Source organism: Petromyzon marinus, chromosome 4 (assembly GCF_048934315.1).
Source record: "Petromyzon marinus isolate PM22_M1 ecotype Great Lakes invasive population chromosome 4, UKy_Petmar_22M1.pri1.0, whole genome shotgun sequence".
NCBI classification, from domain to species: Eukaryota; Metazoa; Chordata; class Hyperoartia; order Petromyzontiformes; family Petromyzontidae; genus Petromyzon; species Petromyzon marinus.
This window is the reverse complement of record NC_133670.1, coordinates 12,081,362-12,098,055: the sequence shown is the minus strand read 5'-3', so window position 1 is coordinate 12,098,055 and position 16,694 is coordinate 12,081,362. Positions and strand designations below refer to the sequence as shown.

Here is a 16,694-nt window from a genome sequence, read left to right as displayed (position 1 = left end):
TTTTTAATAATTCTTTTTTTACCATAGCTCAGGCTCGTGACAGCTTCCGGTGTTTGTTGACGGTAAATGTTTTGGCGGCATGAAGCTGGTGTAAAAAAAAACATAAATTAGCCGCATCATTGTTTTAAGCCGCAGTGTTCAAAGCGTGTAAAAAAAAGTAGTGGCTTATAGTCCGGCAATTACGGTAGTTTTTTTTATTAACTTTTTTTCTATTGTTATTAAATGTGTTTTTTTTTTGGTCATCCAGCCCCAGTCATGTCTTTCTCAAAACCTGCCGTGAAGAGAAAAGGGTTGGCCACGAGCACAGACAATTTCAGGAAAAGTGGGAGACGGAATGTTTTTTTGTTGAGCCACAGGGGCACTCCGACGTGTCTTATATGCACAGAGAAAGTTGCGGTGCACAAGGAATACAACATCAGACGTCATTCATTAACTAGACATAGTGAGGAGTATGCAAAATACCAGGGAGATGAGAGAGAGAGGACCGGGTCGCCAATCTTAAAACATGTCTACTGAGGCAACAAGATTTTTTCAAGCAAGCAAGCAAAGAGAGTGATGCAGCAGTCGAAGCTAGCCTACGTGGTGAGTGAGATGATTGCTAAGGCGGCAAAGCCATTCAAAGACGGCGAGTTCATCAAAAAGTGCATGTTACAGGCTGCAAGTATAGTCTGTCCGGAAAAGAAGGGTCAGTTTAGCAACATTAGCCTTTCAGCCAACACAGTGGCAGAGCGCATTTCTGACCTGTCAGGGTAACATACACGATCAACTGCGTGAGAAAGCCAACACATTTCCGTGCATACTCAGTCGCTCTTGATGAGAGCACAGACATCACTGACACTGCGCAGCTCGCAATGCATGTCCGTGGTGTTGACGACAATTTTGAAGTGACGGAAGAGTTGCTCACAGTGAAGCCAACGCATGGCCAGACCACCGCTCAGGAGATATCCCGCCATCCGTGTGATGCCATTGTGGGTGCCGGTTTACCATGGAAGAGGTTCGCTGGAATAACAACCGACGGAGCGCCATCAATGACAGGGAGGAGAAATGGACTGGTGGCACTTGTTCAAAGAAAACTGGAAGAGGAGGGTGTGGAGGAGGCCATGGCTCTGCACTGCATTATCCATCAGCAGGCCCTTTGCAGCAAATGCCTGAAGTTTGACAATGTGATGTCTCGTTGTGAAATGCATCAACCATATAAGATCCAGGGGCTTAAAGCACCGGCAGTTCCGCGCCTTTTTAGAGGAAATAGAGTCAGCATATGAGGATGTGCTTTACTTCACCGAGGTACGTTGGCTCAGCAGGGGAAACGTCTTGAAGAGGTTTTTTGAGTTAAGAGCAGAAGTGAAAGCCTTCATAGAGAAGTATGGGATGGCTGTTCCTGTGCTAAGTGATCCCAAATGGCTCATGGACTTAGCTTTTCTTGTGGACATCACACAGAAGCTGAATGTACTGAACAAGAAGTTACAAGGCCAGGGGCAGCTTGTCAGTGCTGCCTATGACAAAGTCAGAGCATTCTCCACAAAACTTGTGTTATGGAAAGCCCAGCTCTCTCAGACAAACCTCCGCCATTTCACAGCATGCAAGGCACTCATGGACGCGGGCACACCATTCAGTGGTGAGAAGTATGCTGATGCCATTGTAAAGCTACAGGAGGAATTTGATCACAGGTTTGCAGACTTCAAGACACACAGAGCCACTTTTCAAATTTTTGCTGACCCCTTCCCCTTCGATGTGCAAGATGCCCCTCCTGTGCTTCAAATGGAGTTAATTGACCTGCAGTGCAATTCTGAACTCAAAGCCAAGTTCAGGGAGGTGAGTGCAAAAGCAGACAAGCTTGGACAATTTTTGAGAGAATTGCCCCCCACCTTCCCTGAGCTTTCCAGGATGATCAAGCGGACCATGTGCCTTTTTGGGAGCACGTATCTGTGTGAAAAGCTCTTCTGCACCATGAACTTTAATAAGTCAAAGTACAGGTCCAAACTTACTGATGAGCATCTTCAAGCCATACTGAGGGTCTCAATTGCTTCCTCCCTCAAGCCAAATGTGGCTCAGCTGTGTAAGAAGAGGAAGCGCTGCCAGGTCTCTGGCAGCAAGGAGTAGGTAAGAGAAGCCTATGTTCTGAAGAACCGTTCATGTTCTGAACTGTTATTAATAAAGATTGAGAAGATTGGATCAGTTGTACTTTTTTTTGAAATACTTGATGCGGCCCAGCCTCACCCAGACTCTACCTCCAGCGGCCCCCAGGTAAGTTGAGTTTGAGACCCCTGGTTTAAAGCAATAAGGAGAGAATGGGCTCCCCGCACTGGAGGACTCGATTAACGCGGGCAAATTGTAGTCTGATATCACGCGCCGCTGCCTGCCACCAGGGGCTACACGCCAGGCCCGCTCTGAGCACGCCGCTAAGCAAACACTCAGGGCTCCACGTCGGGGCTTAATGAAGCGGCTAGCGCACGGGGCCATCTCGCCGTGCGCATGATGATGGTTGAGACCTTAGGAGCTCTTTAGGACGTGCTCGATTCCCTTCGGAAAGTGCGCAAGGTGTGCGGATGATGATGCCTATGACAATGATGCTAATGATAACGATGGTGGTTGATGGTGGCGGTAGTGATGGTGGTGCCCTATGTCGGTGATTTAATGATAGTGGTAGTGACCGGTAATGACAATTGGTGGTGGTGATTTACGTGAGTTGAACGCCAAGGGGCGCTCTCTGCTCAGGCAATGCGCCGCTGTCGCTAATTGTGATGGACGACGCAACGCAAATACCCCTCGCTGTGCCCAGCGTTAAATCCGTGATGATGCTGGACACCAGCGAGAGGCATACACGGCAGGGACACGGAGGTGCTCCGTCACCATCTACACACCGGCTTGCCTCATCTGTGTCGGGGCTGTCATAATAATGCAGGTAATCTAGAACACATACGCCATTCAACTAGACTCATTCATTTGCCATTGCTATTCATTTTCAAATTTAACGCAGTGCATTCACAGCCTGCGTGTTTTCTGTATTTGAATATACACGTATGTCTTAATCTATTTTAGTTCTCACTTTTCTTCTTATATTACTTACGATTGCCCGGTGTTCTGGTGTTCCACTGGGATGTTCTACACCCTGCTTTTACGTGCTGGTTTTTATGTAGATTTATATTTCTGTTGACGGTCTCTTTTCAAAAGGCACTAGCTCTCTCAATGTGACTTAACTTGCAAAAATATAGTCTGGGTGATTACAGCAAGAGGTTACGGTAATTAGTTTAACGCTTGACATTGGCAGAGCGAGTAGTAAAGCGCTGCCCCCTACTGCGTTGACCAGAGGGAGGGATCTTAAGCCGTAGTTCTGTGATATCAGCTTCCGTGGGCCATTCTATATAATTCGGAAGGGTGATCCACTGCTCTACGAGAGATCGGAATGGATGAAACGTCATCTCCTGACATGATGCCTACAGCAAAATGAGGATAGATTTGGGAAGCAAGACAAACATAAAATCAAATGGTGGGAAAAACTAACTTGACACGTCAGAGTGAGTTGCTCTTCCAATTTCTGAGTCACGAAACGCAAAGCTGAAGATGCGTAGTAAATCAAGGCTGTCACGCATTGTTCCGGGGTTTTCGTTTTCCCATTTAAATTTGTTGTATCATGCCAATAATAGCAATGCTGTCATAAGTGCCGTTCGATTATAAGCATGCACCGACAATAAGCTGTGCATAATCTGTAAGTGGGTATTTTTTTTGTACTTCAGCCATATCATTAATCTGGTACTGTAATGTGAGTTTTTATTTTGTGATTTAGTATTTCACGGTGTGGTCGCGAAATATATATCCATTCGTAAGGTTAATAGCGCGGTGCGCTAACAACGGCGCCAGGGCTCCACCCCACAAGTTGTATATCGCAAAAGAGTTAAGAGATCTTTGAAATGCTCCGCTGCTGCCGCTGTGAGTGCTGTTCCTCTATCGGTCGATCAATTCAAGACGCCCGTCACAACGAGACGTGTCATCTCACAGGGGGTATTCCTGGTTAAATGTTTCACCGTTTAAACGCACTGACCGATACGCAACATTAAATATCTTATCAATGGGCGATAAGCTGTAATTTTGGATGAAAGCACTATCTCTGACGAGCTCTGACGGTTTCCGGGTGATTTTGTTTTATTCGAGTATGATTTAGGCAGCGATATTTGATTACTGTGCACGACTTGGAGCAGAATAATATTTAGTAACAGCAGCGCGTGTTCCAGAATCGATCAACAAAGAGGGCCCGTGAGTGGCCTTTGCAGATTCTTGCGACCGAAGTCTTCAGGCTCTCGTTCGCTAATGTGGTGTCGTATTGCAGACTTTTGATCATTTCCTTATGGCTATTAATGCGTGTACTTCACGAAACAAAAGCGTGTTTGAGTCGGTCCGGCTTTTGTGTGATCCCATCAAGTAGCGATTTGCATCGGGTGTAGAATGCCAACTAAAAATAAGATTTCCTTCATTTATCCGTCTCTCCGCGGTAAAACAAAAAAAAACTACATTTCTTACAGAACCCATCAGTCGCACGGCTTTCCCGCATAATTTCAGCGGCAATTCAAGACCTGCAAACTCCGGACCCGGTTTCTACGCACAATGTCTCATCAGCGCGGTGTATGATACACGATCATCTATTTGCTAGAATAGATCAAATACAATTTTACTTCAAAGCTTTCGCGTCTCCGAACCAATCTTCAATTAGACGTCTTTTGCACGTTGCCCGACGCTGCAGGTGTGGTTGGCGTGCAACGCTCAATGAGCTCATTGCTATCTCGCAGTCTTGTCGCGTACACACGCGGTCATGCATGTGGCCCCAGCGGAGAGAAATCTGAGCGGGTCGCGTCAGGCGAACGTGAAGCCCTGCAATTGTTCCACCTCGATACAATCCAACACACAAACAAACGTCTTTTGTAACCAATCACGCACTGCACGAGACACCAAGTTTATAGAAAATCCGTGCGGTATCTTTAAATCGATATGCCTGGACAATGTGCGTGTATTGTATGCCGGCGCTTTCTAAAGCATCTTTGTCTTAGCAGCATCAAGCACATGACGTCTATAAAACGTAAAACAATTTTACCGAACAAAAACGTTTTCTATCTTCAAGGATAGTTAACCAGATAATGCATTTAATAATTTACGTCTGTTTCAGCGATTCATAGCAGGTGGGGCCGATGCGCGGCCTGAAATCCCTAGGGCTGTCACGATCTGTCCCGATTGTATACATCTCCGCTATTGATACATTCCGTCACCGTCCAATACTCTAGAGGCATAACAATAACGATCTGGTCCACGGGGGTCGCGTCTTTCGTTCTTTCTCATCCAGTAGCAGATAACGCCCCTGCTCCTGCTGCTCCCCGCTATCCTATCCCGTCCCACACCTCTGCTCACCCCTACCCCCCCCCGATTCCTTCATCTCAGCCCGCTCTTCCCCCGCCAGACCCAACGCATGCCAAGCCCTATGAGCTGCGCGCGACGCACGGGTTAGGCGACCTCCTGCCCAGTGGCATCGACAGAGAAACACGAGCTCAGCGGTCGGGGTTTATCCGCCACAAGCGAGGGTAGTGGTGGTTGTGGTGGTGGTAACGAGACAGTGAGCCGCCCCGCTCCGCCAGAGACAGAACGCGAGGGAAGGGAGCATGCGCGGAGAGTCCGGCTGGGCGGAGAGAGAATCTCACATATATCGGCCGCATGTCAAATAGTTTGCGGGTCGGAGCGCCGCGCATCACCGCCGCCAACCCGGGCCGCTGCGGATGAATGGAGCGAGCGGCGCTCAACTTGGCCGCGTTTCGCGCTCCACGCTGCACCGCTGCCGCCGCCGCCCCCACCCCCCCGCTCCGCCACCGCCTTTTGTCTGCGCTCGCGTGCGCGCTCGAGTCAGCAGCGGCCGATACCAGCGCAGTGCAGAGCGACACAGCCGTGGGTACAGCACCCACCGCGGGCGGTAGCTCATCGCGCTCTGCCGTCTGCCCATTAGCTCATACAGCCTCATAATCGAACATTCCACGGCGCCGCCGAGCGCGGGATGCGAGTGGGGGGGTCCCGTGCGGGGCAGTAGCGAGCGAGCTGGCGAGGGAGGGAGCGAGCGAGCGAGCGAGTGTGTGACCATGGCTTCGCTCTACCAGCGTTTCTCGGGGAAAATCAACACGTCCCACTCGTTCCCGCTGTCGGCCGAGGGCAGCCGCCTGCTCGGCGCCGGGGCGAACCCTGAAGAGGGCGCGGCGCCGGCGGGGCACCCGCGGCGTTACCAACCCGCCAAAGCCGCGCTGCCGGACGGACACGCCAGCGACTCTGACGATGACTACGTAAGTGCCGAGCGCCGCTTTGTGCGGCGCTGCCTAGGGGGGGGGGGGGGTATGTGGGGGGGGGGGGCGGCTGAGGTGTGAACGCACGAGCTGGAGAGTATCCCTGAACGATGGAAAGGGGGTAGTAGTAGTAGTAAAAAATAATAAAAACCTAAACCAAATCACGTCCATTTCCGCGCTTCGGTCCCATCACATGACGCGTAACGTACCTGCAAAACACATTGGCTGCTCGGTTTGGCTTTTATTGGCGCATCGGAGTGCCGTTTGTGCCCGCGAGTGTCAAGAGTTTGCACCGTGAATTGTGTGAGCCATTTGCTCAATGCTAAAAAGACCACGTGCTGCAAGTTTAAGCGTCTATCGCACAGTTGCTCTTGTAATAATGCATTAGGTTGTATATGCCGTATGCACGACTCATTTCACCCATTAAGCATGTCATGTTCGCAACGCTTAATTTGCGAACATGTGATGTCATTTGATATTTTAACATGCCGTGGTCATAGACTTCCTGAAAGTGCATGCTAATCTTTCAGAGCTTCCACCATAGTAGTGTACCTTACTGTTGAGCTGTGCTGTGCGCTCAATTCTGTTGATGCCCAATTATTTGAAATACGATTGCCTTCCTAGAGTTGTATTGCACAATACCGATTTCACGTCACGATATTGGCACGTTAATGTATGCGCCTGTACTGTCGTTTCGTGTTTTCCTCTCAGCCTATGCAGACAGCTAACACCGCCTGTGTTTTGAATTTCAGATAGATATATAAAACATCAATACAAATAAACACAATACGGAAATAAATGAGAAATACTTTGAAGATGTGATCTTAAAATAAAATGATTCAAAGTCAAAATTATATCAGCTTCCCTTAACAGTGAGCTACGTGGCGCTGTCCATGGTTCTGATCCCAATGCTCGACAACGCTTGTTTTGTGTGACATTTTGATTAGAGTTGGCAAATACAAACGATACCCAGAACATTACCGGCGTCATAACATTACAATACACTTGATGTTCATGCTAGATTATGCATCTAAGTTGTACATATGGTATTTGAAAAATGTGTAATGTGCTACCGAAGTCAGTATATAGTAATCTAAAGCAAACGCATAATGCGTTTGCTTTAGATTACTTAACAATTCATATGCGAAGCTATAGTCTTGCCGTTGTGGCTCACGAGTGAGCAAATCTTTACCATGTGAAACGATGCTTATCCAGGGCACGGTGGCCGTGGCTGTTGAACACAGACCATTAAAGGCATCAATGGCATTCGTGATAGCGGCCTGACCCGGGCTTGGCTCTGTGCCTGCCTGTGCTTTGGGTGATGTTAATACGCTTGGTGCACACAATCAATAAGCGTGCTTGACCACACAACAAATGAACAAAGATCCCAGCAACAGCTCAATTAATGATGAAGCACTACAACTAATGAAGTGTGAATAGTTAACAGTGGTATAAAATTACACATTTTTATTATGTAAAGGTAGGTGACTTTTTTTTGCAATTCACTTCCATGCTGATAATTGGAAGGATCTTATTTTAGTTTTTATATATGTAGCAAAAATTGGCATGTACTATTGCACCTATATATCCCGCAAGATAATTTATTGTGCTGGAAGGTAAAAGATTTGTTGCTAAAAATAGTCTGCTGCCGCTGACTGCCTGCTGCTTGGAGACGCTGTGCAGAGAATAGATGCATGCCGCATGCTGCTATGATGATGAGTTGGTTCTGAAGGCAAACGTCATGAGCTGTGTAAGGGGAAGCTAATGTTACGTTAAATAATGAAATATTTATGCAAATGCATTTTTAGATCATAAAGTATGACAATGAATTCTAGGATGATTCGAAATTCGCCAACACATTCAGGAATGAGCTGACAATAATAACCCGTAAATAAATGTCATTCGTAATGTATAAATATATCAATAATGGATATATTTGTGTAATTTCTGACATGTCAATTGGCTTAAAATGTGCATATTAAAATTAATGTAAGGTAATGTTAATATCTAGATGATCGATAATCTTGCATGACTGCTTTATATGTAATGTAATCCATAGTTATTGATTTTATGTTGTTTAATAATATAATTCTGGATGAATCAATGTATTGTATCCAGCAAAAAGCACGCGCATACTAGGTACGTCAAATGCCTATTCCAACGACTTACGAATCACATTTCACAATTTCGATCTTTGTGATTCCCAATGGAATTTAAACTGCATCTGCGAGGGGCTTTGGAAGCCATCATTGATATTCACAACAGGCTCTGTTATATTGACCTAGCAGGTACCAAATCATTTTTTATACATTTAATAAAACCACGAGAACAAGTAAACTAAAGGTGTGTTACATGAACATGCCTGTTAATTATACTATTAGTCATGACATTTTAAAAATGGTAAGTGCATGTGTCTACATTTCACGTTTTAAAGATACATATGTAGGAATGCACTTATTACTTTTGGTTTGGATGTTTATAAGGTTTTTTTTCGTGAAAATGTGTAATACTTATGGTTTTTATTGAAACATATACTTATATAGGTGTGTAGGTAAACCATGGTTTCTGCCTGCATGTAGGTTTAAAAGCCATGTGGCTTCCGGTTTCATAAACAACCTTTAACTGTCTTACATTACTCAAGTCAATAAACACTAAATTATCCTGTTATACATATAGGCTACTTAGATTACTGCAACATTAATTAATACAAATGTCGATGATTATAACAATCACATTAGTCAAAGTTGTAACTGTGCAACCAAGGAGATAATATTTCAGAGCGTAACATTTTTTTAAAAATAGAACATTGTAAAGTAGTTTAATGGCTTCAGATGTGTTTTACTTTTTTGACGTAAAAATATATTACATATAATTGTCTCATATTTTTAGTCAGAAGTTTTGGCACAAAATAAAATTGGTTTTGTACTCAAAAAATGAAATCCTGCTTAAGAACACGAGGGATATGATGAGATACTGGAATATGGTGTATATTTGTATTTAATTTTGTGTTTGGAAATAATTGTCGGCTGGTCTGGCATTTACTCAGGATCATAGGTCATGTGGGAAATATTGTACATCGTTGATGCATGTATTAAAACCAATTTCTGGAGTGTTAAAATCCATATCCAAAATCAGCGATCCTCCCTCAGCCTGTGAGATGACATTTGGAGTCACGCTAAAACATCATCACACTTTTCAGGTCTCTGCTCAAAGGAGACTCACATCACTGTACAACAAAGGAAACTAAACGTGGAATGCCCACATCTACAATTGCACAAGTGTACAATTCCCCTGATGTTCAGCATTTGTCTTGGATAATTTCAAATTGAAGTGTACATTTAGTGTATAAAACAGGGTCCGCAATACTCCAAGTATGGGATAGTGTGAGCAATTAACACAATACGTGTATAATGTATAATTGCCCTCATTCTTCATGCACTCGCAATGATCATGTCAATCTTAACAATTTGTATTCCTGGCCTGACAGTATATTTTACTGCTTTTATAACTGTTAAAATATCAATAGCTTATAAGATGTTGCATTTACCTCAACTTGAGCTGAGTGAGCAATTTGAGTTTATTAAATAAAAACATTAACTTAGAAATGTTTGTGTCTTCATTAAGCACTCTCTTTTCTTTAGAAACCTCAATGAGATATATATATACCTAATAAACGAATGCATATTTGCAATGAAAATGAATGAGGAAACTTTATCATTCACTTAAAATAAACTTCAGGGGACAATGGTGCATCAGCACAGGTTAAAACAAAATTCATCATCATCTCTCCTCTGAAGAAGGGCGATTAAAAAAGGACTTACTCCCAAATGTATTCTACAGTAATAAAGCACTGGTAATGATCATTGATAGCAACGTATTTGATTTATCATAATGTAGCCTATGTTCATACTATTCTACAAACTGCAAACAAAGATTATATGAGAGTGTTCCTGCTATTAATCTGGAGAAACATGTCGTATGAAATGATGTCCAGGAGCTAAATGCCACTGTCAATGTCCCAGTCTCACGAGAGGACTGCAGGAGAGAGTTTGCGTAGTTTTGCTGCTCCTCCGATCAAGGAGCACAGATTACAATGTGGGTTCCATGGCCACAATCCCAATGGGTTTTATCCTAAAAATGTTTAATTAATAAGGGAATGTGCACATCGGCCTGTTGATGTTGTGATGTGGTTGATGGTCACACCACTGTTTTCGAGGAATGTGAAGGTCAGGTGGTGCGGTGATATTTGAGTCTCCAATTAGGTGTTTATTCTGTATGTTCTCGCTGTTTCACTCAAATACTGAGGCATTGTTGCTAGTCATGCCGCACAAGGTTACATGAATGAGATGAGAGTGGCACCCTTTCTCTTTTTACCTTGCCAAATTGGCAGTGTGTTTACGTGATAACACGGCAGATTTGAGAAAGTGCATATTATAATTAATTGTATGAAATACGTACGTATAAAGTAGCTGTCCTTGTGGGATTGACTAAATTACCAAATGTGTCCATATGATAATTTCTCCATTACTGGCCGTATCAATATAGCCCAATATTTGCATACTGTTCTGTTTAAACAGCATCATTTTAATTAGTTTGAATCTGATACTGGAGATGTCAGTTGCTGTACAATGTAATGGGTTCTTGCCAATATATATTTTTATATTTTCAATTGCAGATATATCTTAAAAGAAGATATTTCACAGGTACTTGGGATATAATTGTATGAGTTGGGCACATTAAAGTGAAAGCTTATGTCTGTAGTTTGGAATTATTTAAATTCAGTAAAATTAATTATTCCAATGGTATGTGTCAGTTATTTAAAAGTATATATATCTCCATTATTTCCCACAATACATAATAAACATAACCAAATTCACATGCAACTATCTACAAGAATGATATAATAGCTTAAATGCTCGCCATTTCAAATGTTAGATGAGCTTATGGTCATCATAATAATAATGGCTCTATTACTATAATGTTATAATATTGCGGTAGTGGGTAGGCCCCTATTAAGCTTACACAGGGAAGCTGTTCTGCTTTCCCTGAGCCTGAGTTCTGACCCAAAGAGTCCCTGCCTGGTGTTACAAGGTTTTTTCTAGTGACTGGCTAGGAAAACACCTAGTCAGGTAGCACATTTCCAGACAGATAAACACTTGGACCGGTCAAGAAGGTGGTAAAGAAGTGCGTTCGTCACTAATAGCATACAGCAACACAGACTTGTACTTAATCTAGTCAGAGAATAATAAACTCAGTTTCATAAAACACCTTTCAAATTGGTAATGGCAGCCTATTGAGGAGATGGGCACCAATGAGTATATCATTGTTACTGGAATATGGGAGAAAAGCAACCCTGCCCTTTGCATTTCTTGTATATGCTTGTCAAGATTGAGGGTAGGCTCTGTTTAGAGTTGTCCCTGTAAAAACCCTGCCCTAGAAATCAAAAATTTACTTTTCTCATTCTCAACAATGAGGAATTGTCCTCACTCAGCTGCTCTCCGACCGAATTTTGCAGTCCATGATGTGTTTGCGGCAAATCATCTTGGACATCTAATTCTTTTTGATGGGGAGGGACTCTCATAGACACCAGGGGTCATGTGAGAATAAGCATTGCTGAGTCAATGCTAAGGAGGTTTACTCAAGATTCTCACTTTGTATTTAATTCCTGGTAGACTATACGAATGGTAACTTGGAATATATTATCTTTCAGAAGTGCCAGTCATCAGCTCCTGCTTTTGGCTGAGATACGTATACTGAGAGTTGAGATACAGTGAGGGAAAAAAAGTATTTGATCCCCTGCTGATTTTGTACGTTTGCCCACTGACAAAGAAATGATCAGTCTATAATTTTAAGGTAGGTTTATTTGAACAGTGAGAGGCAGAATAACAACAACAAAAAATCCAGAAAAACGCATGTCAAAAATGTTATAAATTGATTGGCATTTTAATGAGGGAAATAAGTATTTGACCCCTCTGTAAAACATGACTCGGTACTTGGTGGCAAAACCCTTGTTGGCAATCACAGAGGTCAGACGTTTCTTGTAGATGGCCACCAGGTTTGCACACATCTCAGGAGGGATTTTGTCCCACTCCTCTTTGCAGATCTTCTCCAAGTCATTAAGATTTCGAGACTGATGTTTGGCAACTCGAACCTTCAGCTCCCTCCACATATTTTCTATGGGATTAAGGTCTGAAGATTGGCTAGGCCACTCCAGGACCTTAATGTGCTTCTTCTTAAGCCACTCCTTTGTTGCTATGGTCGTGTGTTTTGGGTCATTGTCATGCTGGAATACCCATCCACGACCCATTTTCAATGCCCTGGCTGAAAATGGGTCATGGATGCTGATTTTGTACGTTTGCCCACTGACAAATAAATGATCAGTCTATAATTTTAATGGTAGGTTTATTTGAACAGTGAGAGACAGAATAACAACAAAAAATCCAGAAAAACGCATGTCAAAAATGTTATAAAATGATTTTCATTTTAATGAGGGAAATAAGTATTTGACCCCCTCTCAATCAGACAGATTTCTGGCTCCCAGGTGTCTTTTATACAGGTAACGAGCTGAGATTAGGAGCACACTCTTAAAGGGAGTGCTCTTAATCTCAGCTTGTTACCTGTATAAAAGGCACCTGTCCACAGAAGCAATCAATCAGATTCCAAACTCTCCACCATGGCCAAGACCAAAGAGCTCTCCAAGGATGTCAGGGACAAGATTGTAGACCTACACAAGGCTGGAATGGGCTACAAGACCATTGCCAAGCAGCTTGGTGAGAAGGTGACAACAGTTGGTGCGATTATTCGCAAATGGAAGAAACACAAAAGAACTGTCAATCTCCTTCGGCCTGGGGCTCCATGCAAGATCTCACCTCGTGGAGTTGCAATGATCATGAGAACGGTGAGGAATCAGCCCAGAACTACACGGGAGTATCTTGTCAATGGTCTCAAGGCAGCTGGGACCATAGTCACCAAAAAAACAATTGGTAACACACTACGCCGTGAAGGACTGAAATCCTGCTGCGCCCGCAAGGTCCCCCTGCTCAAGAAAGCACATATACATGCCCGTCTGAAGTTTGCCAATGAACATCTGAATGATTCAGAGGACAACTGGGTGAAAGTGTTGTGGTCAGATGAGACCAAAATGGAGCTCTTTGGCATCACCTCAACTCGCCGTGTTTGGAGGAGGAGGAATGCTGCCTATGACCCCAAGAACACCATCCCCACCGTCAAACATGGAGGTGGAAACATTATGCTTTGGGGGTGTTTTTCTGCTAAGGGGACAGGACAACTTCACCGCATCAAAGGGACGATGGACGGGGCCATGTACCGTCAAATCTTGGGTGAGAACCTCCTTCCCTCAGCCAGGGCATTGAAAATGGGTCGTAGATGGATATTCCAGCATGACAATGACCCAAAAAAACACGGCCAAGGCAACAAAGGAGTGGCTCAAGAAGAAGCACATTAAGGTCCTGGAGCGGCCTAGCCAGTCTCCAGACCTTAATCCCATAGAAAATCTGTGGAGGGAGCTGAAGGTTCGAGTTGCCAAACGTCAGCCTCGAAACCTTAATGACTTGGAGAAGATCTGCAAAGAGGAGTGGGACAAAATCCCTCCTGAAATGTGTGCAAACCTGGTGGCCAACTACAAGAAACGTCTGACCTCTGTGATTGCCAACAAGGGTTTTGCCACCAAGTACTAAGTCATGTTTTGCAGAGGGGTCAAATACTTATTTCCCTCATTAAAATGCAAATCAATTCATAACATTTTTTACATGCGTTTTTCTGGATTTTTTTGCCGGTATTCTGTCTCTGACTGTTCAAATAAACCTACCATTAAAATTATAGACTGATCATTTCTTTGTCAGTGGGCAAACGTACAAAATTCAGCAGGGGATCAAATACTTTTTTTCCCTCACTGTAGCTACTCTTTCTGTGTGCCTCAAGAGTGGTGAAATAATTGAAGGTGGATACAGCTGCTACGAGTCCGGTTGCTCTATGTTGAGCATCAGAATGGGGTCACGGATGCAATCTCATCGAGTCAAAGAGTTACTGTGATTGATGAACGTGTAATACTTTTTACGCTGAGGCACTTTCTGGGGGTCTCCCTCCTTGTTAAGCTGCGGGATCTTGAAAATAAAGATAATTGAATCAGTGTTACACATGCATCATTCTCATGACACCGTGTGTCATTCTTGGTTGTTAAATGCAGTTGTTGATGCCAATTGGGTTGGCTATGAGTTGTGTATCGGGGATTGATAATCATTGGTTCTTCTTATCAGCATACTAACCTACACGACTTGGACTTGGATGTCCAATGCTGACAATGCAGTGACAGAAATTGATCATCTACTTGAAAATAGCCGCTGAAAAATCCCACAGAATTGCAAAGTTTTCCAAAAATTCTGAGTCATTCTAAATTTGCCACATGCTTGTTGTAGCAACTCTCGGGGTTAATTTGAAATCCAAGAAGATCCTGATCTCTGGTTCTCCTCGACGAGATTTTGAGAAACTGCAGGGTGAAAAATGTCTCCAGTGCGTTTGCCACATGGAAGTCTTGAAATGTGTTGATCAGCTAATTCGTTTTGAAGACCGGTCAATTGTCAGAGATAATTAAAGCTAGGAATCCTAGAAGCTGCCCATGGCTGCCTGAGAGTGAAGCCTAGGACAGGGAAAGGGCTGTGTTTCTGAGCAGATTCTTAAAACTATGGGGAGGAGGAGTCGTTCAGCCAGGTTGAAGGGGGAAATATGGTCTGCCCACAAGCTAAATCATCAGTTAGGAGTGACAAAGAACATTGGGCTCAGAATATTGCCATTGAGGCCGAGAGCCACCTTTGCTTATGTATTACTTATACAATCATCAAACCCGTCAGTTCGAAGCCTGTGCTTTGTGTAATGGTTATTAGGGCAGCTGGTGGTAGAATTTTTGTCTGATCCTGATGAGTGCAGTACCCAATGGGCCAATATCATATTGTGCAGTCTTTCCACGTGTGTGGCGAGGATGTCAAGGTCTTGGATAGGTTCACTTTAATTGGTAGCATTATCGAGAGTGAGGCAGCAGTCATAAGGCAACCTACGGTGACCTACAAGGTAGGAGATTTGCTTAACCAGAGTGATTGGAATTGGTATTATGTTAGCAGAATGACGAATTTCCATGTTTGCAAGGTCCGTGTGCTTTGTGTCTTGCTCTTTGGAGCTAAGATGTGGCCAATCAGAGGATCATTGGGGCATAACTGAACCCCTTTGTTACCATGTCGCTTTGCTGAATATTTGGGGTACGATGGGATGACTTTTTGTCCAACCATAGACTTCTGCAGGAAACTAATTGAAGTGAGGATTGCTTCCAGGATGATATGCGAATGACAACTATGTCACTTTGGGTATATACGTTGCTTCTGCCTGGTGCACCTTAACCACCGGGTTCCTTGTACGAGGCTGAGAGGCAATGGGGGCCTTGTTTTCAGGGACCCTAGGGTTGGCGGCAGTGGGTGGATGCTGACACTCGCTATCTCTTGAAATTAATAATATATCAGCATGGTAAACATAGTGCTGAATAAAGGCCACCCCAAGGCCATCACCATCTCTCGCGGTCGTGCGATGCAACAATACGCCTAGCACCTGCACGTGAGATTATTTCATCGTTCCGTCTCTGCGTGGTGTGTGATGGAGCACGCATTATTGTATTTTTGTTTGCATTGCACCATGTGAATCCCCAACACCGCTGGGAGCCATTGACGGTCGTGGAGAGAGTGTTGCTTTAGTTGTGCTGACCCTCAGCCCTGTAGACATAAACACGATATTTACATTTAGCACTACCTCATGCAGTGAGGCTAAACATAAATGCCGCAACACTTGCTCAACAATTTATAGCATTCCCTCTTCTGATATGTCCAACTTGATTATATAAGTTACAACACATTCTATTTTCATGCAGCCTGTGTTAAATTCAGGGTATTGCATTTTTTTTTTACCAATAAAATTGCATTCAATATATTGGAGTTGAAATATGTTTCATACATAAAGTTTAGGTGAGAATATGGCATTTAAATGATAAACGTAGCAAACTATTTCTATTTGGACAAAAAGGGAACATCCCAAAGCATTGTTCTTTTTATATCTCTCCATGGAATTTGTATATTTTAAAGGTGTTTTTTGTGCACAGTAGTTAATTTAATGTTCATCATGCATTGATTGTGGCTTCCTCATACTTTGAAAGAGAATGAGCTTATAATGGACATTAGCATGGAGCAGATTGTATATTTTAATCATCTGGATTGCTTTGGATGAATGCTGTGAAATGGAAAAATCTTTTAAAACCAGATGAAATCTGGTTATATATAGAATGACATAAACATAGCTTCGTGTATCGTTGGATCTGTCTTTTCCAGAAAC

The 16,694-nt window shown here is 43.5% G+C and overlaps 1 protein-coding gene across 4 annotated transcripts in view; it reads left to right on the top strand.

The window, feature by feature from the left end:
- The window catches only part of LOC116938710 (inactive dipeptidyl peptidase 10-like), a 113,806-nt gene that overhangs the window by 9,114 nt on the left and 87,998 nt on the right, over positions 1-16,694 (top strand). The window contains exons 1-2 of one of the 4 annotated variants that reach the window (XM_032946220.2): positions 2,785-2,902; positions 6,129-6,308. The exons of 1 other annotated variant lie outside the window; for it this stretch is intronic. In XM_032946220.2, the coding sequence (XP_032802111.1) occupies positions 2,897-2,902; positions 6,129-6,308 (186 nt within the window). In that variant the 5' untranslated portion in view covers positions 2,785-2,896. Of the gene's footprint in view, positions 1-2,766; positions 2,903-6,128; positions 6,309-16,694 lie in introns of those variants that run through there. 2 more of the 4 variants (XM_032946219.2, XM_032946223.2) reach the window with 2 other exon arrangements.